Here is a 24584-nt window from a genome sequence, read left to right as displayed (position 1 = left end):
AATACTGACTTGACAATTTAAGCCTTGCTTTTATGACCTACAGCCATGTCTTCTGAGCTACCCAACTATACGAAAAGCCTTTTGATTTTCCTGGATACCTCAAGAGAGCAACATCCATGCTGCTATAAACAGTGTGTGCCCATCAATAGCCAACAGAGAGATAAAAAGAAAGGATCGAGATATTTGTGGTCCCGAAAATGAAGTCAGAAAAAGCAAAGTTGTATCACACCTGATACTATGAATACTTAGCTCAACGTCAGAACTTGCTTTCCCATGCATCATTTACACGAAGCACTAACTTTCTCAGAGCCTCATTCTGCTGCCTGCACGGTGGGCAGAGCAGAAACTTTGTATATGTAACAACGTGCCCCACACACTATGCAGACAGCGTGCGCCTTTCTATTGCTCATACCCTAAAAAGCAAAATACAGAAACACTCAATGTCAAAAGATCATCAAGGTAATTAAAAAAAAAAAGGTAAAAGTCGTTCCAAGTTGCAAGTTCCTATTGCTAGTGTTGGCATCACCATCACATTTTTTGTATTTGCTCTCTTCACTGTTGCCTTCCAGGCTCTTTCACACAGCAGAATCTACAAAAGGAAAGAGCAAACTCAGCTCAATGTTAAGCATAGTCACACATACACACACACCCACTCCCAAACAAGTTTTTTCCTCCTCTTCCATTTGGATTTGTTTTGCTCTTACTTTGAAAGGGAACAGTTCACTAAAACAAACACCATTCACTAAAGCAAACAAAGATCCATGGTTCCCATGGCTGAAACGATGAGAAAGTCTCTTCAGGATCAAAGTTGGAGCTTCTCCTGGGATGAAAGGAAGCAGGTGTCCAACCAAGATGTTTCGTGTGAACTGGCTACAGTGGAACAAGATGCAGGCCCCAGTTCTGCCCCAGCAAAGGGACTGAAGATGAAATGCTTTCCCTAACCCCTACACTTAAGGGGTCAGTTATGCTACTTAGATACCTCTTCATCCAAGAGCACACACAAACAAAAAACCAACCCAAATTTAACAGAACAACACTTCAATTAATTTTATTTTGATACAAAAATTTTGAATAGCTCTACCCAAGTCCTCTTCCCATTACTGTGTGCAGTGTGTTTAAATAGCTGGAAAGAATCACTGGCTTTGGGATACTGAAGCTCTTCATCACATAGGGAAGAAATTCCAAAAATTAAACAAATAAAAAGCCATATGCCAACCCATTTGCATTATATATAAATACTTATAAATAGTATATGCAGTATAATATAAATCTGTATAAGACACCTTGATTTCTTGAACTGGAACATAGTATATGCTTGCACTGCACAAACAGAAGTTTGCCACTAGACCAACACTGCTGTTGAAAAACAAATAAACAAAACACCAAACAAAAACAAAGAAAAGAAGAAAAGAAAAAAAGAAGAAAAAGGGCAAGGGCTCGAATTAGAGACAGGATGGGAGGGCAATAGGGCACCATCAAGAAATCAAGACAGCTTGTTTCCTAAGCCTGACCTCCAGTGGTAGCAGAGACACTAAGGTAAAATATACCCTTAATGCAAACTGCCATGAACATACTCGTGAACAGTGAAAAAGCCTACAATACGTACCCAGGGCCTCTCAAACAGATGGAGCATTGCACTTCATGAAGTAAATTATGAAGAGATCAAAAAAGGAGGACTTTTGTGCCTATGAAAGCTGACACAGGCCAGCTTTATTTTTCTGAAAACAAAAGTTTTATGTCAGATTTGACTATTTACCATGACACTTCTGTAGTCTTACAGAAGTTCTGAACTACCCAAAATTCCATAACTTATTGGCTTGTATCTACAAAGTTTTCTCTTCATTTAACATATGCTTGTCTTTCTATTAACTTAAGAAACTAAAGCCAATGAGCACCAGTGAGGTTTCTAGGTTTTTTAATCATGATAAAAAGTTTGGTTTCAGGAAAGCAACTTTATTCAGTGTTTCAGGAGGTGTATTCCTATGCGAGAGATGCATCATGTCTAGGTAACAGCATGTAAATACAGGCACACACTTATTTTGCTACTCTGGCCCTTCTGCTTTGAGAACATCTTCAAAACCCTTTATTCTTTCGGAAGATTTTTGGAATTGCTGGGAGGAAAGGAAACATACCATGTTAAATTAGAAAGTTCAAAATTAAGGCAAAGGCGCTGAAAAAGTACCTACTGTTTAAATCTTATCCTTATGAAATCGTGTCAGATTGAACAGAAAAACAGGAATTCAACTGGCTGTACTTCCCACCCTCCCACCCCTGATTTCACAACTCAGCATAAATTACTGATCTGTCTATAAATATTTGACTACACATTATGTTGTGTCCAGAAGGGAGGTTTTTTTTCTTTCAACAAAAAACCCCAGAACACAATGAAAGTAGTCTCTAAAAAAAAAATTACTTGAAGAGCACAAAATCTACCACTTAAATATTTTTTCATGAGGGCTTTTTTCCACCCCAAAACCCTATTTTGGTGTCTATTGCAATATTTACATGGTGAAATGTAAATGAAAATGAAATATTTTATTTTCAAAACTGGAAAAAAATCAAATTGCAGTAAATTCAATTTTACAGGGGGCATTTCAGTTTACAAAGAACTTTTCAAAAATTCAGTATATGAAATTATAATAGAGAGCACTTGAATATTTGCAAGCTACAGTAACTGTGAACTGTAGGGTAAAGAAAGGGAAGAAAACTGTTTCCTTCTTAACCACAAATGACCCACTTTAATGTGCTAAACGGTACAAAGAGAAAAGCAACTTTTTATGATCACAAAACATATTTTTTCCCTTAGTAAATGGTTTTTACTTACCATGTATTATTGAAGCAGATAAAAGTTAGCTGGACCAAAAAAAGATAGGAAGGATAGTACACTCACTACTCAATTAGCTAGCTTTTTTTTTCTAGCACTTATTTATGCAATAAGGTTTTATTCAGTCTTAAAATTATTAACAAGGAGGGAAACATTAAAATTATTACTGGATCTACTTAGTAACAACCATAAACTTACAGACGAACACATCAGGGAAGGGAAAAGGGAAAGTCTTACTGTAAAACTTAATTCCACTTCAAATAAACTAAGCAAATTCAATTAAGCAAAAAAGCTTGAAAGTCTGCAAGGATTACTTTCAAAAAGCAGATCCTGCCAACCTCATCCAAGCATGACAAAAATTGCGTAAAGGTGCACGCTCACAGAGGCTGCTAAACAAACCAGAACTATTTCTCTTATACTATGATGCATTATTTTAACACAACAGGTCTGATTTTATAGACTACAACACACACATAAATTACTCTATTTCAGTATCCAGTATTTTGAGTAAAATGGATTATTTAGGAGAAAAATCTTTGTGACATTTTACTCAAGAATGTTTTTAAATGTTTCCTTGCATTTCTGATTTCCTCTGAGAAGCTGATTAAGAGTTCTTTGTGAACACTTTGTGAACAGCATATTAAATGCAGAATATTTTCGAAGTACAAGAACTACCTGCAATATATTTACTACATACAGATTAACAAGAATAATGCAGCATTTGGCAGTGCAAAGACAGATGCAGTGTTCGAGAGCACTGTAAAAATTATTTTAATAAAACTATTTTTAGTTTAATGGGCTCTGAAGACAACTAAAAATAAAACCCCCAAAATTCCATGCCAAGCCTTTGTCGAAAAAACAAACCACAGCATAAATGCTGTGAACAAACAGATATCATAAATGGAAAACTGTTGTAAAAAATGAAGTAGTAAGGTGACCAAAACATAGCTATTGTCAAGAATGTTTCCTTCTGTAAAGGTACTCAAAGGTCTTAAGTGTTAAGGAATTTACATTCATTCAAAAAACTTTCATTATCCTGATGTCCTAACGTCTATGATATGACCATTTCCTCCTAATCAAAGTTAGCTGTATTACCTCAGGTGGGACTGGATTTAGTAATCAAACTATATATTTATGCATGGTTTTACCTGGAAAGTGTTAAACATAAAATCATGCCCTTTTTTAAAAAAAAACCAACAAACAGTCAAAAGGGCTATACATCCAGATAGTGCTTTTTATAAATACTCAGGACTACATTCTGAATTACATAAAAATAAACCTGCAAATAAATCTAAATTGCAAATTGTTAAGTCACCAAACAAGAAACCTCATTCACAGTATCATTTTATTTTTAAATTAATAATCTTCTTCCTTAATTACAAATCTTATTTTCACACATTAGAGCAGTTTTTAGCATGATAATCAAAGCAAGAAGCTTTAGTATGAGATTTTAAGCTTGCCTTGCATTCCTCTTTTTTCTTTAAGCACTACTTTTCCCTGATGTAAATTATTTTCTGAGTATTTTGACTTGACACTCAACATAGCCTTTCTCCTAAATGTGGCTTTTGCAAACCAGCACTAATATAACTTCATTCAAACAATCACTGATTCCACATGTATTCAAAGTCGTCTTTTTAACACTTATGACAACATATTTGCTAATACTTTTAAAATTTTATTGAGCTTTGCTCACATAAAAATGGAATCAAATTGAAATCTACAAAACTTAAAATTCTTAAGAAAACTTGGTGTGCTTGAATTATCAAAACAAGATCTTTCAAAAACATTTTGTCATTAAAAGTCAATTACCATGATTGTTCCAGTAATGAGACTCCACATGGTTTTTAGGCAGGCAGAAGTGCAGAACGGTGCTTTTTGAAGGCATGCTAAACATTTGTGTAGGCTAGATCCTTGACTGCTGCTGGGATTTCACTAGCAATTGAGTGTCCACTACTGCTTTTGTTCCCTTATTTCTTTTTCTCAGATGGTTTTTAGGGTGTTTGGTGATTGGGGATTTTTTTTTATTGGCATGTAATATTTTAAATTAGCTTTACCCATAGCTTTATATCTCTTTCCAGATCTAACTTCATCCCCTTCAAACTGTATTCAGAATTATTAGGTCCAACCTTTCAACGCCTGCTTTTCAAATGGAAGCTCTCTACTTTTCAACTTTCAGTTCCTAAATGTCAAGTGAATGAATCTAACTCAAACACCACCAAAAGTTCTCCGCTCCTACAAATAAGACTAAAAACAAAAATTAAGGCAAAATATTTCCTCTGCAACAGAATCTGAAAACATATTTGATAGTAGGTAAATAAATGTCAAGATTAGCTTCACTCTGAAGTCTACAGATACAGCACCATGATTTTGTTCTGTTTGTTTTCTGGCTTCCCTTTTGATTTTGCATTAATTTAGAAAACAGCACTCACTAAAAGGTGAGGAAGGCTCACGTATACAGTATTTAAAATTGTAACAGATTACAGCAAGTCTACATGTAACACTGGCTGCCAAGATTCCAAATGTAATTATCAAGAAGTTTATTTTTAAAAAGGTATTCAAGTTCTAAATGACTAAACCAGCACTTAATAGGAAATTTTTTTTTATCCACTGTACAGAGATGTATTTTCAAGTAAAAGAATCATATCCTAGAACTACTTACCAGAGAAACTGAGAATGAAATAGTTTTCTTTTAAGGCAGAAGTTCAGTTATATACCAGGTTAAAAGCCATGACAATATTAACTATAACTAACTCATTCAGCATTTAAAAATTTGCATTTGTAACTATTAACTCCTGTGCTGGCTAGAACTCTACTGATGTTCCAGGAAGCCCAGCTGGAGACATGGTTATCCTTAGAGGCTAATGCTATGCCAGAGTAAAGTCAACCTACTTACTACTTTTTCATTATTAAACAAACTGCGCTCATTTCTGTTAGTAAGTTATATAAACTACTTAGAAAGAGGAAGTATGAAATATTGACAATGACAAAACATTTTAAAAAGCTATCCTTGAAAAAGTTAGAATACACATTCAGAGGAATTTCAATGCTTAAAAACAGATTCACATATATTCATCCAGTTGAAGATTAGTGTATTAAAAAAAGTTAAGAAAATACTTTGTGTTTCAGTTCAACTGCACTTGATTCAAGTACAGCTTGGGGATTGGCTGATATAAATTAAACAGGGTCACTGCCTCAGCAGCCAGAAGTAGAGAAAAATGTACATGTTCACAGGATAAATAGAAGTCTCTTCTTTTGGGGGTGGGGAAGCAGCTATCTCACTCCAATACGGGAGGTCATCCACTCCAAGCCTTGGCATAATCTGAAAGATAAGAGATGTTATATTGGTGCTAGTTCTATTCCAGCATCTTTAAAGTATCTTCTACTTGTTTTTATGTTTAAAAACATCTACTTAAAATAAATAAAATCAGCTGGAATTAGGATTGAAACTTGAACAGCTTAAATAGTGTTTTAATTTAAGTCTGCTTAGGCTTTAACCACAAGAAGATGGCCAAGCATGCTATTTCATTGAAGCTTGGCACTCCTTCAGTTTTTCTTCCCTTATATATCTAAAAGACACTTTTGTTAACATGCTTACTCATAAGTACATGGAACCAAATCCATTTTTCTTTTTCTACAGGTTTCCCATGAAAGACTGCTTACTTGAAAGCTAGACCTTTACATACTAATACTGAAAGACAAGGGACAGGTACCCAGACTGAACTGGTTCATGAAAAGACAGTGTATCAAGAATTCCAAAATCCCATTACAAAATTAAAAATATGTTTATGTTCAACACCAAGACTGCATGGGATCTAATTTGCTTACTCACTCAATTTGCATCTCTATTTAAAAGTCTTGCATTTCAGAAGATAGGCTTTCCTTTGATGTTATAGGGAACTGATTACCTCATTTATGCTACCTTTAAGATTTACCTTTCTAGAATAGATCATGACTTAGCTATCCAAGAGGGCTAGCTTCACTCGCACAGGGCTAATTTCCCTAGACTTCTGTCAGATCTTCCTCAGCAAGATTCAGCTCAGCGATCTAACTCTGGGAATATTTTTTTTAATGAGCTGATCTCACTCTTGTCACAGTTTTAAGTATTCTAATTACTCATCTTTTTTTAACTAAGAAAGAAGCAGCCTAGGATGGCCAGTATTTCCAAACCAAAGTTCATATTAATTAAATTCTACCTTCCTCCAAATGCCAACTCATTTAAAGACCTAAGGTAGTACATAAACTACTCAGAAGCAACTTTGGCAAAACTGGTAAGAGGAAAGCAGAGTTAATGCTTAGAATGAAACAATACAATCCAAAGACTCAGCCAAAACCCAGTTTGTTTTCACTAATACATCCCACTCTAAGGAAGCAAATGCTACCAATCACTCTACAAGACATCTCCATTACATTAGAAAACACTTCATGCTAGAAGTGAGGAAGATGCTCCCACTTCCCAAATACTCAGTTGGATTCACTACTTCTGATGTCACAAGACCACAGTATTGTAAAGGTTGTACAACACAGATGAAAAAAAACCTCTAATTATCACACATTAGAAGACTGCTTTAAGAATCAAGATGAAAGATTAGCACACTTCAAACCATGTAAGCAAGACACTATCCAACTTGTTATAGGCATCCAAAAATGTTTTTGGATCCTTATAGACAAAGGACCTAAGGAAAGCTCAGCTTTCCATTTTAGTCATTGCTGGCATAAGGTGTACAAGTTTCAAAATTAGCTACATCAGCCAGATACAAATAAGAGGTTTACTATTGGTAACGATTTTGTTTTACGCCAGATCTATGTACCTTTTCATCAAAATTATGTTTGAATGCTTACCAAAAAACCCAACCAACCAAAATGGAAAAAAAAAAATCAAAACCCAACAACAACCCCCTGCCGAACCCCCCCAGCTTAGAAGCTTACAGCTGATCATAATGTAAAGGAAGACGACAGTAGCTTATTTAACTACACAAAGACACACAGAATGAGGACGTAGCACACTGAGAGTAAACAATTAAGACAGCAGCTACACCTTTGGGGGGGGGGGTGTTTGGGGGTTTTTTTTGTTGGTTGTTTTGTGTGGGGTTTTTGTGTTGTTTTTTTCTTTTTTTTTTAAACAATAAGCTGAAAGACTTTAATACAAATTTGGAGTTTGACCTGTGAAAAAATAACCAGAAGGTTCAATAAAGAAAAGGAAAAATTCAAAATGTCCCTCTGACTGCAAAGATCAGAAAATACGTTCTTTCAGGAAATCCACATTGGTGTCATAGGCTTCTAAATCAGTATTCTCATTTACTGGATATTACTATACTAAGCAGTAAGCATTTACCCTTCTCCTGTCAAAGCACAACAGGACTGAATGTGCCATGGGTGATCCTTTATGGAGCTAAGGGTGAGGTACGTAGATATCTCAGCAGCTGTCATGCAACCTTTCATGTCCTGCTTGTTTGCAAAGATGAGAACTGCCGCCTTCCGTAAATCCTGGAAGTGATTTATAATATTCATCATAGTTATTGTAAAGAACTAAAAGGCTATTGCATTAACTTAAGTTCTTAAAAGAACTGTATTGGAGATAATCTACAATTACACAGTAGCATAGCATTTTAACAACTTACTACATTAAAAATTAATTACATTAAGACTGTAGAAGCTAATTTATTCAGAAGTGTTCTCCACCACAGAGAATCAAATTATAACATATTATATGACTATCCGTTTGGTGTTGACCACGCTTTCATATGCTAACTAATTAAAATCCTGTTAAAATATATTTCATAAAGCTCCAAGCCAGCCAGCCAGCAGAATTATTACTGGATAAACATTCCAAAATCTACATCAGATACCAAGTAGAAAAGCCTGCTAGATATTATTCGCTGGAAATTACTTTCAACTTCATTAAACAAGTTCTGTAGTGATTATAGCAGTAACAATTTAAGAAAGCCATCTAAATTCTTAAAAGCTTTATCCTATTGCTCCAAATAGGAAGCTCTAATAACGCTGCAGCAGCTTTAGTACAAACAGAAACTAATAAAAAGTTGGTTTTTTTTTCTGTATGGAAATTAGGATTCCACACAGCAATGAGACAAGAACTGGGAGGTATGGTTTTAGGCCTGCAGAAGGGTAAACAAATTCAATACTCAGGAAGCTGACAGCTGTAATTAAGTGTGTTCAACACATTTAAATGTGTATTAAATTTTGAGACAATTTTTCCATCATAAGAAAAAAAACCCCAAACCTTTATAGTCTGAAGTTGAAAATTTACTCCTGCAAGTGGTCCAGTCTAGACCTACCGACTGTTTTCAAGAGGTGGTAGATTACAATCTCATAAGAGTTTGTAACACTGGAAACTAATAAATTACATGGGAAAGCTTCACCACAAAAAGTCATCTTTCTGCCTTTTTTGGTAGCAGTAGTATTTGCTCCTTACTACGACACCCAAACTATATTAACAATAAAGTAGAAAACCTCACTCATTTGAAACAATACAAATCTCCTGGATAAATGAACTCCACAGAATTACTTGCATGTATTAAATCTTTTTGCTTTAAAAATGGAGACACTTAGATTTAAACCAACCCTAGTTTAGTTTGAGAGTGACCACAGAAGGTTCTAATGTACGTTAACATAATCCAATACAGACGTTAATTTAGGATGTTTAAGGGAGTTGACCCAATGCTGAACAGTCCTCAATACAACATAGAATAATAAAACTACAAACATAATAACTCAGAATGAAACTAATTTATTCATAGTATTGGATACGCTCCTTAATTTTAAGGAATGAGATTAAAACAAACAAGAAAGAGAAATGGAATTGCCTAGTTTCCAAAATAAAAATAAATAAATAAATAAGTTACTTCAAATTTTAACCATTTAACTAAAAGTAGAGAGATAGTGGTGGAGAACAATAATACCCAGTTACATTAATATGCAGTTTAAGATATTTTACAAGTTCAATATTTGCAAAGTGAAGGGTCATAATTATGACTGCTTCATAATAATTCTCCTATTTATAATTTACATGGTTTTAAAATGTGATCAACATACACATGCACATTTAGGCTCAGAAATTCTTTTGTCACAGTATAACTTTTGCTAACATAGGAAGTATGTAACATTATTTGACTGTTCACAGCAAAAGAAAGAAAACTATTATCCCAACTCCCTAGCATACCTCATGAGCCAGCATTCTATAAAGTTCTTCTTTTGTAATAGAAAGTCGCTCTCTATCAATGCTGTCAACAACAAGAATGATGAACTAGGGGAAAAAACATTAGTACAGTACGTAAGTACAACATATAAATTACAGAAAGCACATTTGCAAGAGACCACTACCACAAGTCTTCCTATATAAGAGAGAGAGACACTCAGAGCACACTAGAAAATAGAACAAGAGGTTTATTGTTACAGTCTTTTGCTAGAGCCCTGGAAAACATACATTAAGGTTATAGTTTAAAAAAAAACATCAAACAAAAAAATTATTGTGCTTGTACATTTCAGCACGACTTTTATGTACTACAGTTAATCTCCTTGGTGGATTTTCAGGCTCTATGTCATAAGCAAAATAGTGATGTAGGTACCAAAAGCACCTACAGAGAGCGGATTACCTTTGATGTGTGGGTGGCAAACTTGCTACACATTTATCAATGAAAACAGCTATTACTGTGCACTACTACTTGCATTCTCAGAAAACTATAAAATTGAAATTGAAAATCCCTATTTTGAAAGAAGCATTTCTAGCAATTTAGCATCATCTTACTCACAAGACTTAACAAATGTTATTTCATAGTAGTACATCAGACCTCAGAAAGCTATGTACCTGTAAGGTTTAGCATTACATTTTTGCACAACACCTTGACTTTTGTAAAGCAAAGGGCCTGTGCAGTTGGCTTCTCACTAACAACTTTGCACCCTTCTACCCAGGCACCTGGAGACAGCTATTAGCAGTGATTTTACCCTTACTCTTCCTGCCAGGCACATTATTCTCATGGCCATGCACTTGTGAATCCTGAGACACTGTTAGGTCTGGTACACCAGGTCTCCCATGGGACGGAATTTTCATACCAGTGACAATTACTCTCTTTTACCCCACTCCTTCTGCCCCTTATTTTGTACCTTCTATTTTATAGCCTTACACTAGCGGTGGAAAAGACATGGCGTTACATACAGGTAATACTCAAGTAAATGCTTGTAAGTATTATACAACAGTATGTGTACACAAACCATAACAACTGATCTGTGTTTGACGTTTGCCCTGCCCAGAGCATGCTCCAAGCAGTGCTAACATCATCATAGGTGGGAACAACCAGAACCAGTAGGGAGATCAAGCATGTTCTGATGAGAATTATACAGATACTATAAAAAAAGAAAAAAAATTACAAGGAACACATAACACATGCTACCCTAGAGAGGAAACCAAGGAGATGACGTTCATCTGAGAGACTCCATCACTTTTCTGCCTAGATGGGAATACTTTCCCATCCTTTCTCTCTTACTGTAATTCTTCTTGTTTTCCCCCACCGCCACAAACTTAACCATGGCAGCTCCCTCCCCTTTCCTGCCCCTGCAAATCTTGTGTCTGTAAGCCTGTCTCAGCATTCTTTCTGTAAGAATATGGTCTGACTCTTAAAACAGAATTGCAGAATCAGCCATATTAAGTTGAAGCTAATTAGCACAGGTATGCACTGAGAAGCTTATTTGCACGATTTTTATGTTACTCCAAAGATTTTGTTTAGATTGCTTCAATTTACAGATAAGGAAAAAGAGAAAAGAGAGATAGTAACAAAAAGGAGGATTAGAAGTCACTGCTATAATTCTCCAACATATGCTCCAAATCACTTTGCCTTATAAAATTAAGGAGATTCACTACCCATTGAAAGTGACCACAAAGTATTAAAAACTAAGTCAATTTAATGCTGCTGTGACTTTAAGATGTCTGGAAGATGAGACAGAACAGTGAAGGAATTATTCATATTGGGGAAGCTAGGATTAGCATACCAAACACACACTTTTTCTTCCTCAGCTGTTTCCAGCAGTCAAAGCTTCTAAGTAAAGGGAAAGTTCTTCTTTCCACGTGATAGAAAGCACTAGAATTCAAACGCTTACTAGCCAGAATATGATGAACAACATTCTAAAATGATCAAAAAAGACCTAATATATGCATCTCCCCAAATTCCAAAATCAAAGATTCTCAATGGACAAACGTCAAGAACTTATTGTACCAGATAATGCTGGCAGAAGTCTCTTCACCCTCATGTGCATGCGTCTTAGATGTAGCCATACTTTTCCAGATAAAATTAAAAGTAAGTTTAAAATACTAAAGATGAAGGTTGAGATGTCATCACAAGGCTTTCAGTTGATAAAAAGTTGCTTAACATCTGGGGTGGATCACTCTCTCAAAGGGGAGCACAGGGCAAAAAAACTCATATTGTGGGAGAATGGAATGCTTATATAACAAGCAATATCTACAAGAGATCTCTACTTTTAGTAGAAATTATGAGAAATGAAGTCTAAAAACTTGTACATTAATGGAGAAGTCTCAAAGTGAGCCTACAGAGATTTTATGTGCACATTGCATAGATAACCTTTTGGCATCAGAAAGACGGGCATAAAAAAGAAAACCCCAGGAGACAACTGTTGCTGAGCTCTACTCCAACCTTGCCAGCAACGGCAGCTTTACCTGAGTATGAGTAGTGCACAGCTAGGCTTTCCATTACCCCTTGGATAAAAGCCACAAGTTGATGAGCTTTTTAAATACTGTTGCCTAGAGAAAGTTTTATTCCTCATCCTTAATTATCATTACCTCAAAAACATTTCAGAGTAGGCATACAGAAGTTAGATTAACCACTGCAAATCCTCAATGAATTTGCAAAGTACATTGCAAAATTTTCTTTTTAATCTACTTGAAAAAACATACAAAAACCCCATTTGATCTGAAATGTATTTTGATATAATTTGATTGCCTAGGTGTGTGGTGGTGCAGCCCTCCCCCCCAGCCCGGGCCACTGTGAGATCCCACAATGAGCTCTATTGTGTTGTTATCTTAGTCATAACGACTTGGCCATCACGTAATTTCTGTCCACACCTGGGCTATCTGCTGCCTGAATGGTACATCAGGACCACCCAGGGATCCCAAGATAAGCTCTGTCTTACTGTTATCTTGGTTGTTAGGACTTGGGCACCAGGCAATATATATTATCCCTATTCCCATAGGGACCTAGCCACACCTAGACTTCTCTCAGAAAGAAGTTTAGAAAGCAAGGGGGTCTATTCTGTACCTCCTGACTCAACGGGAGGGTCCTTTTTATTCCCTGCATCCACAATCCCTCTGAATCATTCTAATGAGTATACCTCAATTTCCTTTGTGCACTTCTATGTAACTGAGTAAACCTTGCCATTCTCGAATCTTTAAGTCACTCTGTTGATTGTAGAAAACTCCATCAAATTGCTGTTTTAAATTGGCTAATGCTGTTAAGAATTTCACAGCCTAACACTGTGATCTGTCTCAAAAGTATTAATAAACCTTAGATTGCTAACTAAAGCTGTGTAACAAATCATATTCCTGACAATTTGGTGTAGTCAGCATGATACACAAGGTTGTATTTGCAACAATTTGGTGTAGTCAGCCATATCCACAAACCTGCATTTGTGACACTAGGAAAAAAGTCTAACTTCACAGTTTATACCACAGATCAAACAACATTACTGTGAACTATACAGGAAAAATACTTCAAATATTACCAGAAAAATTGGCTGCATACCAGAGATGCCTTATACTTTTGGGGTTTGTTCTTCCTCAAAAAGATTTAAAAATAATACAGCTGCAATCTTTATAAAAATCTACTACTATACCTAAATAAATAAATACAATTTCAAACAAACTTACTGAATGTGCGATTTCAAAGGAACTTCGCATACCTCTGTGTTTGAATAATAGGTATTCCACGATGACCGTAATGATTCTTGTCCTCCAATGTCCCACATTAAGAAATGAGTGTTTTTCACCACTATTTCTTCTACATTGCTTCCTATGGTTGGAGAAGTATGAACCACTTCATTCATTAAGCTAAAGGAAACAATATCACACCATAAAGACCAGCCAGTAAAATCCACAAGGCTTGTCACAGCTTAATTACAACACATTTTTTGTCAAAAAAGTAAATAAGTGTAACTGATAAAAAAAATATTTAAAACTAGGCATATTTCAAAAAGCTATATATTTTAATTTTTATAGAAATAAAGCAAATATTTAAGAGCAGTTCTTTAGTGAAAAGATTGGTTCAATCTGAATTTAGACTAAAAACTGTGGTTGACAAAGTTCTAGTGTGCTTTTGTAGCAGAGATTGTAGACATGCTTAAAGACATCAGTCATGAAAAGTAAGCACACAAAAGGCTTATAACAAATAGATAAGCATCTGTATTTTAAGAGACTTCTCTTTTTAAAGGACACTAACAGATACTTAAAATGCACTTGTTTCAAAGTAGAAGCTGCTATTCTAAAGATGCCATATAAGGCAAACACTAAACTGTGCAAAATATAAATCAGAATATAAATTTATTGGAGCACTCAACTTAGTAACTCAATATTAAAACAAATTCCTAAGGACTGTTTGTTTACTTAGCTGAAAATTTCTCAGTTCTACCTTTGAGTTTTGTCAAAAACACTTAGGAAAAAGGTTTTTTGGAAAACATCCTCTGCTGCCTTTGTATCCAAATACATGGGTAGTAATTTGGCTACACCCTCTTCCTTTTCCACAATTACAATAGTAATTGTGTTCCTGCTAATATTCTTGAATTTATCATAGATATTCTTGTAATGGTGGCAAGATTTGGGTGCAATGACGCTATTGAAAATGCTTAAGGTAAGACTTAGACAAGATGAAATACTATTTTAAGGAATCTTCCATCACAAATTTTAGACACTGGAATCAGGAAACATTTGGAAACATTTATGGATTTTTGAAGAGCAGCTAGAAATTCCATTAATTTAGAAATCACCTCCTCTGCAGTTCTTGGTGACAGGATTATTCCTATGCTTACCAATAACGATAGGCTCTGATGGCAAAAGAATTTGCAATTCACTTTGTGCTTGTATGTACAATTTTGTTATTCAATTTACAGTTCAGTTTTAAATCACTGCAGTTTCTTCACTTATCCTTAAATATTTACTCTGTTTAAAACAACTAATACCATTAATGTACAAACTGTGATCTAGAACCCTAGAGATTCTGCCAGGTTGCAAAGCTGAACTTTCAATGACTAAACAGTGACAAATACTAAAATGTAAACAGAAAAACAAAATAGTTCATGTACTTACAACTGGTAAAGAATAGTAGTCTTTCCAGCATTATCAAGTCCCACTATGATTACTTTGTGCTCTGCATATACACAAAAAGGACAAGAATAAATTAGTGGAAACAGCAATAATGATAATTCTGGTTAATCACTTTTTCGTACTGAAGAAAACAACTGCTTGTTTGTCTCATTTCAATAGCTTACACAGACTGCTGGTGACTTTAGGACAGAAAAAAAAAGCCACAAAGCCTCATCTTCTCCTAAGATTACAGTTTTAGGAAAAGTCAGTACTGGAAGTCTTCATAAAGGAATGATTACTAATGTGATTCATAAAAAAATCTAGTTTTAGAAATAAAAGAACGATGAAAAAATATAACTTACAGCAGTGTATTGTCTTAAGAGCATCACCAAACATCCAAAGACTGCAAAAAATATTGAGCCTAACATTCAAGGCTCAATAATAACCACTTGTTAAGGGACCACCATCACTCGCACAGTAAAAACTAAGAGGAAGCTGTATTTGAATAGATCACAAATTTCAACATTGCGATTTCTGAACTGTAAAGTCACAGAATGACAGAATGGTCGAGGTTGGAAGGCACTTCTGGAGGTCATCTGGTCCAACCCACTTGCTCAAGGAGGGCCACCTAGAGCCAGTTGCCCAGGACCATGTCCAGACAGCTTTTGAGCATCTGCAAGAAAGGAGATTCCATGACCTCCCTGGTCAACCAGTGCCAGTGCTCAGTCACCCTCACAGCAAAAAAGTGCTTCCTGACGTTCAGAGAGAACCTCCTGTGTTTCAGTTTGTGCCCACTGCCTCTGGTCCTGTCACTGGGCACAACCGAGATGAGCCTGGCCCTGTCCTCTTTGCACTCTCCCTTGAGGTATTTATACACATCAGTAAGATCCCCTCTGAGCCTTTTCTTCTCAAGGCTAAACAGTCCCAGGTCTCTCAGTCTTTTCTCATATGTGAGATGATCCAGTCCCTTAATCACCCTTGTGGCCCACTGCTGGACTCTTTCCGGTATGTCCATGCCTCTCTTGTACTGAGGAGCCTGGATCTGGACACACTACTCCAGGTGAGGCCTCACCAGTGCTGAGTAGAAGGGAAAGATCACTTCCCTCAACCTGCTGGGAAGCCCAGCTTAGAAAATAGTGATCTTCCAAATGCTGGAATGTTATTTTTCCAGGCACAGGGGAAACAAAACCCAAAACCAATGCCCCCCCACCCCCAAAACTCATATGCTTCTCTGTAGTTAATCCGTCTTAGAATTTCAAATACAGCAGCACAGCTAGTTAGAATGCTGGTTATTTTGATACATGTGTGAAGTTAGGAGATACTGATCTGCTTACTGACAAAAAAGCAAATCAATTGAGAGCAGAGAATTTACAAATGGATAGTAGAAGTAAAACTTGCATAAAAAGTCTGTGAACAGGCTCATTTTTGAAGGAGTAATATCTAAAATTCTAGGGCACTTATACAAAAGCAAAACATGGTCCACAGCTTAAAGATTTCCCCTAAAATACCACATTTTATCTACAAAACTTATAACAAATTACTAAAAGGTCAGAAGACCTATCATAAATATCAAATTGGTGGCTATTTGCCTGCCAGTTGGTGGTCTAAGGAAGAATTAAAGTGGTGTTTGTTTTTTTTAATCTATTTATATGTAATAACCCAGGTCTTTTCATACTGAAAGTGGTTTTAATAAAACAATCTCTTGCTTAGGACTTTTAGACATTCTGCTACGTGATACGGCCCTAACAAATGTTGAAATGTATCTCCTTGTATCAGTTCCCCTACTATGGTGTCCTGCCAAGATATTCGAAGGAAAGAATGTTTCCTGGCCGGAAATCCAGTAATACTTCTAGCCCCATAACAGGCAGCATCAGTAATTAATAACCTTTCCCAATACACAAATGGTATGAAATCCTCTGCTTTCAACTGTAAAAAACCATGCCACATAGCTAGACTGTCCACCTCTTCTTAAAATTCAGTTAAGTTTGAAGGGCTTTCAAAGTTCAAACACAGAAACACCCTTTTGTTGTCAACTATTGTCTGGAGGAGGACAACTCTACTTTTGCAACATTTTGTTTGAGTTATTTTTAAGAAGGAAAAGAAAAGGAATTCCAGTCAGGCATTACATTGCTCTTTCCCACCTTCACATCAGAATACAGTTGTACTTAGGAACTAATGAGAAAAGCATTGGGCTGAACAATATCTCGCTACTTAATGAGAAAAAAATCCCCATTGAGGTGACTGTTTTTGAAAACCACTGAAGTGTGAAACGGTTCAGCACTAATTGGGAAAAGAAGGCACTGCTTATCTGTGTTACTCTGTAGTCAAATGGTACAATGTGACAAGAACCAGTCACACAAGTGTTATTTAATGTTGATTTGGGGGTGGAAATAATAAGATGAAAGCATCAGTATCCCATACAAACAGCGGTTTCCACCTCTTATTAATGGCAGCTGCTTTCAGAATTGTCATCTACACTAACGGAAAACTCTTTACTTACAAACATATTTGAAAGCTGAATTTCTGTCTAGTTTGGTTAGATTGCAGAATTTTTACTTGTAGATGTACATTAGAGGAGAAACATGTGAACTTAAAAACTGCCAAACTAAGAACAAAATTTTAGCAAGACGAGTACTTCTTTACAAGAGAAACTAGTAGTAGGTAGATGCTACATTTAAGAGAAAGAACAATTATGGATTAAACCATAGGCGGTGATTTATGCTCATATTTGTGTTCTGTACTTACAGACTAACCCAAGTTTCTCCCTTTCACTGGCTGGTATTCAAACTCAGTTTGGGCTGTATTCATGAATATCTTCCCAGTCCACCACGTTCTTGTCAAAGAAAGAAGAAAATCCATAACAGAGTTGCCAGAGCAGAAGAGCAGAGTCTTTAGAAATCAGGTAGAAAGAGGTAAAAAAATTAAGGAGAAAAAGTAGGCATACATGGGGAGGGAGGGGGAAAAAAGACAGTATTAGACTACCGTTTAAAAGAATCCAAAGAATTCTGTTATACCAACCATTCCTGGCAGACTGCTTAAAAAAATTAAAAAAAATATAGTATAGTTAAAAAAAGATCTCTGGCAGTCTTGTATTACAAAATAATAGGACAGTGAAGATGATCTTCCTGCAGATGTTAGAAGGAAGACACAATATGCTCTTTTCTTCACTTACTCTTCTACATTCCTCTGTGGTAAAAGGACCCAAACCTGAAGATTCAATTCTCAGAACTTTGCCCTTTCCTCTTTCTAATTTGCAAAAATTAAAAATATTTCTAAATACTTTAATGATAAGAAAGGTTCTTCCAACGTATTTGAAAGAAGAAATGAATATCAGAAAGGGTACTGATACTTTTCAGGCTGTGAAAGATAAAACTCACATCTAGTTCTGCAGAACAACAATATTGGAGGTTGCAAGGCTGAAGACAGAATGCAGACAGAAGTTTGCTGAAGAGGAGGCAGGAGGAATAGAATTTTACCAAAGCTCAAAGGCATTTCAATACAAGTATTCATTCTGTACACTAAAAGCTGCCTTACAGTCTTCTTATAAACACAAAGGAACTGCTTAAATACATCTTGTATTTCCAGACTTGATTACAAGAAAGTAGCCTTTAGTAGTCATTGGCACCAAAATCCATTTGATTTTCCAGATAATGGTCTCTGCTAACCGTATTGTACAGCCTGGGAACTGTCAGCAAGCCTAAGTGAAGTAAAAACTGTGGAGTTACAGAAGTTCAACCACCTCGACTTAGAGCTTACCATTATTACAGCAGTTTTTTTAACACCTACAGCATTTATTCAAAGCAACCTAGAAGACTCTGAACTACAATAATTCAAAAAATTAAAATAAAAATTTGTGAACTTCTTAAAGAATTCTATCAACCACACACACAAGGGAACAAGGTATTGACTACTGCCAGAGTTGCCTTTATCAGGGTTGCTGACACTCACTTTTGTTTTTATCTTACAGTTTCAATTACACCATTCCATCAATACTATCAAGATTGCTAAGTCAAGCAAGTTTTATTCAACTTTGTGTTAACACAGGCAAATGTTGCTCCACCATTTATTCATATTACTACATGTTGCTTAGAACGCTGTGCCATTTGGATACTGAATCATAGGACAAGGACAAGGGGCAATGGGCACAAACTGGAACACAGCAAGTTCCACCTAAACATGAGAAAAAAACTTCTTTCCTATGAGGGTGGCAGAGCAGTGGAACAGGCTGCCCAGGGAGGCTGTGGAATCTCCTTCCCTGAAGACGTTCAAAACCCGCCTAGACAAGGTCCTGTGCCCCCTGCTCTAGGTGTCCCTGCTCAAGCAGTGGGGTTGGATGAGACAATCTCCATCCATTCCAATCCCTACCATTCCGTGATAAGCAGGTAATTTTTGAAGTCTGATTATTTTAAAACATACTTTTAAAAGTTATTTTCAAAATAAGTGTAAGTTCAGTCTGAATTTATGACACACTTATAACTAGACTTTAAATGGCTGCAGGGCATAATATTTTAAATGAAAACAATACTCCTGCAATGTCTTTTGTCAATTTAAAACATAAGGAAGAAGAATCAGGAAGCCATCAGTAAGTCACCTAGAAAAAAGGCAGAAGTCTGTTTTTAAGCCAATTGTTTCTCTTTAAGTAAAGTATCTCTAGTTCAGTTTGCATCATTCAATTACTACTTGATTAAGAGACAATATATAATGAGAGCTGAAAGACACACAAATGCTTATTGTCCTCCCTCCTTCAGGCTTTAACCTCTGCACTGAAAAGGCATGAAGACCAGAAAACAAGAAGATTAAGTAAGGTCCTGGAACAGTTTTGTCCACTACCACCCCCACCCCCCCAACAAAACCAGCCACTGTTTAAAGACTACTGCCAAACCCAAACTGGAAATGAACCCTTCCAAACATATCCACAGAACGAAACAGATATTCCCTGATGGACTGTGCTCAGGGCAGAGACTGTTAACCTTCCTCTCTTTCATTAGTCATTGGCTCACAGATCAACACAGGCATCGCCCAGCTTCCTTAAACTGCTTTGCACTGTAGCTTTTCTTGTTCCATAATCCTACACACCAGATTTGGGGAGTAGATGGTGCACTGCAATGGAAAAGCAAGTGCATTCTGCCAGGAGAGCAGGAAAAAGAACCAAAGGGTTTCCTCTTCTAAAAGTTCCCAACACCGGTCAAAGCCTCACCATACTATTTTAACCATTACATTTTTCACCAGGAGCCAGTCTGGGTTTGCCAAATTGGGCTAACCATAATCCAAATGGGCTGAACCAACTGGAACAGTTTCTGCTGCATGTACAGTGAGCTGAAACAGAACAAATTCAACTCCCTGGTAGAACACACAGATGCTACCCAAATCATAGCGCTAAAACAGTTGCATACAAATAGTAAGCAATGCTGTTGAAAGAGGTCAACAGGTAACATTAACAGACATTTATCGCTGAATGTCTTTAGAAACAGATTAGGTCAAGCCTCTTGACCTTCCTTCCAGTACCTCATCCTTACCATTGGAAAAGAACAGAATAGAATCAATTGCAAAGTAGTAAAGATGACGTGTAGATTAATAAAATGACATTCAGTGCTTTAGCAGGATCTAAGGTACCTTCATTACATGGTTTTCCTGCCAGGCAGAAGTCACTCTGAATAAACTCTGTTTTCTGTAGATCATGAATTTACTCTAACGGCTCTGAACCCCAAAGCACAAAACTGTATCAGGCTTATTTTAAGATGTTGGTTATCTTAAGACATGCATTTTTCAGAAAGCTAGCAACATATTTCCTCCTGTGAGTTAAGAGTATTAGCTCACCGGTAGATATTTCTTTAATGTTGTCTGGACATTATTGATCAAATATCTTTCAGATTTGGCATTTTCAGCTCAGCTATTACATACATCGAAAGTACAGTGCATAATTAATACTCGTGTGAAATGCCAAAGATTTCCTGTTCTGTATCTTCTAGTACTTTGGCACACCTCCTCCCCCATGCTCTACTTGATGGAAGACAGATGGCACTTTCTAAATCTTTGCTTTGTTTCACCTTTCATTTTGCCAGTATCAAGTGCTTCAGACTTTCACCACAACCCACACTAGCCATGATGAGCTGATGATATGCTCCACACACATCAGGGTTTACTTGCATATTCCCTCTAGATAGTCAAAATCATTGTGTAAGCTACTGTGCAGTCTGCTCAACAAGCAATTTTATGGGACAGCCTATGAATTCTCCAAGAAATCGCCTAGATTTAATATAACTAGAAGGGCAATCAAAACCAACTTAATAATTACTCCCTTATTATTAATAACACTATTTAGAGAAAAATAGTCATGTAATTAGGTAACAATTTCCCACTAGATGGGTCAAAAAATTATGTTTTTAGAGAATTTTCTAGGGTGGAGTTTTAATTTTGGCCATGAAAAGAAACTCACTTTCTTCTCCATGGTCACCATAAGAAGAAGGGGCAAAAAACCCCAACAAACCAAACCAAAAAGAACCCCAGCAACAAAACCCCAAATGAGAACACACCCCAGAAGTCTCTCATTGGGGTAAATACCAAATATTAAGTACTTCATGGCACTGCCTCATTTATCTTAACTGTGCTATTAATTTTCATTAACATTTTAAATGTACGAAGAATAGCTTTCCTTTCAGGAATTAATACACAGTAACGAAGACATGTTTTCCACTAATGAAATGGAATCAACGCAATCTAATATTGTCACATAATAGCAAAAAAACCCAAACCCCAAAACACCAAACCGAAAAAGGAAACAAAACCAACTAAACTGCACCTCTTTCTTCCTTCCTGAAGATACACATTGACATCATAAAGTATCATACAGTCCAACCCTAAAAGTCACCAGAAGTTATCTCCTGATCAGTTCTCTGCTTATAGATGTCTCTTCAGACTCTTCCATGGAAGGAAAGGGGTCACAGATTGCAGTATTTGATGAAAACCAAGACAGTACTTAATAGTTTTCTGGAGAACAGGGGGAACCTAGAATCTTACCAAATGGGTTTTTCAGTTCAGACAAATAAGAATCTTCAGATCACGAACAACAAATTCAGAAGACTCTGTTAGAAGACTTCAGGAATGAGGCGGTAGAATAGCGTACACGTGGGAATGATTAAATGGCCTGGATCTCCCTCCCACTCCCATTCCAATAAAAGACAGTTTGATACATAGATGTTAATAGGTACACACACTGAGACTTTGCTCTGGTATTTACAGAATTAGAATGGGTTATGTGCACTGAGAGTGACAAGACTATTAAAGGGGCACCAGGTGTACCTGCCTTCCCAAAGCTGCAAAATTCTATCGGCAACAAAGTGTTGCACAAAAAAGCTTAACTACATTTTTAGGAACTTTAAAGTAGGAATGAAGCTTGCATTGGTAAACCTGATGAGAGAACAATAACCAGTTTGCCTGCTCGAAACTCAGGACCTCAAGGAAAAACAATACAAACAATAAATTTCTTGACTATTTTATTTTCTAACCAACGAATGCTAGGTAAACAAGATTTATTAAAATAAATCAATAGATGAAACATTATTTTCTATTTTTATGATAACTATCTGGGCTAAAGGTGGTGGCAGCCACAAGTTTTGAACTCTGGATCAGAGCGTGAGCCATTACCGCGGGGCTGGGTGCGCTAGGTAGGAGACAACGGCACGCCATCCCCTTACGACCTTTTTATCCTTGGCTGGATAAGTGATTTGCTTGGGTCAATACCTTATTTAACTAGCATCTTTGCCAGAACACAAACAGATCTTTACCTCAAAGGCCCCAACACAAGTTTGGTGACTTTTTTCTTCTTGGTACTAAGGATAAAAATAGCAAGTTTCTAATACCAGACTCCGACTTAAAAACAGACGGTCTGCAAAGACAAACAAGACCATCGTCCATCAAAGCTTCAACCGCTACAACGGTGAAAAAAGATGCCCGAGAGCCAGCAGGACGCGGCGCTACCCGGGAGCGCAGCGCCTGCGGGGCTGCCCGGGGCAAGTGAGGCGATGAGGGCACCCGGGTCGGACGGGGGAGCGGCGGGGACCACCCCGGCAAGGGAAACAAAGCGACTCCGGGCATGAGGCGCCGCGGGACCGGCGCTCAAGGTGCCGCGCAAAGAAGAGCCCAACTTTTGCCAGGGCACGCCCCGAGGGGAAGCCCGGAGAGCAGAGCGGGCTCCCGGCCTACGGCGGGTGCCCGCGGCCCCCCACCCCGCCCAGCCAGCTCCGCTCGGCCCCCCTCGGCCCCGCCGCGCCGCCCGCCCCCCCTCCCCGCGGCCTGCCCCGGCCCCCGCGCCCACCTTGGGTCCCGAAGAGACCCCACAGCTTGGTGAAGAGCAGACCCATGCCTGGCCTCGGCTTCCCGCCGGGCACCCAGGGCTCACCCAGGGCTCAGCCAGGCAGCGGCGGCTCCCGCGGCTCCCTCCGGACGGACGCAGCCCGCAGGGCCCGGGGACAGCAGCGGGGGGCAGGCATACGGCGTTGTCCCGCCCCCGGCCAACGGCCGCACGGCGCGAGGGGCCGCCCCGACGCCTACGCGGCTGTAACGCCGCGTCACTCCGTGCGTCACCGCGTACGCCCATGGAGGGTGGCCGCGGCGGGAGGGCAGGCGTTCCCCAAGGGCTGGTGACGAGCCGAGGGGTGCCGGGCCTGGCACGGCCGGGGAGGAGGGAGCCCCACGCAGGAGGGGGGCCGCGGGGCACGCTTGTGTGTCTCCCCGCCCGGGGTGGGAGCAGCCCCGCCGCGGGGGTCTCCCTGGAGCGGGAGCGTCCGCTTCCTGTCGCCCCCGCGTCGTTCCGGCGGGCGGTGCTGGGTCTAGTCGCGACCTCCGTTAGGGTTGGGAAGGGCTGGTGGTTTTCAGGGCGCTCCGTTTCCCCCCCGTGCAGTAAAGGCAGCGGGCTCGGTCCCAGCGCGGTACTGCAGGCTCGTGCACATTGAGCTCTTGGCGCGGTGCCCCGGTTTTGTCTCTCGGCAGCGCCTTGGGGAGGGTCGGTGGAAGAGCCCGAGCCCGCTCCGCCTGAGCGACGGGATCCGCAGGCGCCGACGTGCGGGAGGGGTGGAAACGCGAAACCTGTTACTTTAATCCGCTCAGCAGCGTTTGAGCTTAATCATGGGAAATAAAATAATAAAGCGCTGTCAGCGACGTTTTGCCACGAGTTTCTTCGCGTGCTGGGGTTGCGCATAGGGCTCGCAGCCAGAGCTGCTGCGGGAAAGGGGGCTCTGCCCACGGGGGACGCTCCTGCGGCCGCCGCTGCTCACCCGATCGGGCCTCAGGCCGCGGCCGGGCAGCCACGTCGTTGCCCCGGAGCGAGGAGGCAGCCGCTTCCCGGCCCCGCTGAGCGTGCTTGGCTCCCATAGCAACGGCCTGGCCGGTACCGCCCTCTCGGCCTCCCACCAATCCCCGGCGGACGCAGAGGCGGGACTTCCTGCC

At 38.6% G+C, this 24584-nt stretch overlaps 1 protein-coding gene across 2 annotated transcripts; it reads right to left on the bottom strand.

Annotated features, from left to right (window-relative positions):
* Positions 1 to 4013: 4013 nt before the first annotated feature.
* Positions 4014 to 23678, bottom strand: ARL5B (ADP ribosylation factor like GTPase 5B). 2 transcript variants are annotated; one of them, XM_064444753.1, is made up of 6 exons: positions 23455 to 23678; positions 15144 to 15204; positions 13745 to 13892; positions 10002 to 10085; positions 8157 to 8308; positions 4014 to 6143 (listed from the first exon to the last, which is right to left on the bottom strand). In XM_064444753.1, the coding sequence occupies exons 1-6, from the start codon at positions 23498 to 23500 to the stop codon at positions 6095 to 6097; spliced, it is 540 nt and encodes a 179-aa protein (XP_064300823.1). In that variant the 5' UTR covers positions 23501 to 23678; the 3' UTR covers positions 4014 to 6094. The 2 variants fall into 2 exon arrangements, with proteins under 2 accessions (XP_064300823.1, XP_064300824.1); XM_064444754.1 differs by having other exon boundaries at positions 23539 to 23676.
* Positions 23679 to 24584: the final 906 nt, after the last annotated feature.

Source organism: Phalacrocorax carbo, chromosome 2 (assembly GCF_963921805.1).
Source record: "Phalacrocorax carbo chromosome 2, bPhaCar2.1, whole genome shotgun sequence".
Lineage (NCBI taxonomy): Eukaryota > Metazoa > Chordata > Aves > Suliformes > Phalacrocoracidae > Phalacrocorax > Phalacrocorax carbo.
Note: the sequence above shows the minus strand (reverse complement) of the source record. Positions and strands in the feature narration are given on the sequence as shown.

Bases quoted from the DNA above. Each gene is read 5' to 3' on its own strand.
- ARL5B (XM_064444753.1), bottom strand. From the start codon at position 23,500: ATGGGTCTGCTCTTCACCAAGCTGTGGGGTCTCTTCGGGACCCAAG. The intron at 15,205-23,454 runs GTGGGCGCGGGG...GTGTATATGCAG, and splicing joins GGGTCTCTTCGGGACCCAAG to AGCACAAAGTAATCATAGTG. The intron at 8,309-10,001 runs GTATGCTAGGGA...AATCACTTCCAG, and splicing joins ATAGAATGCTGGCTCATGAG to GATTTACGGAAGGCGGCAGT.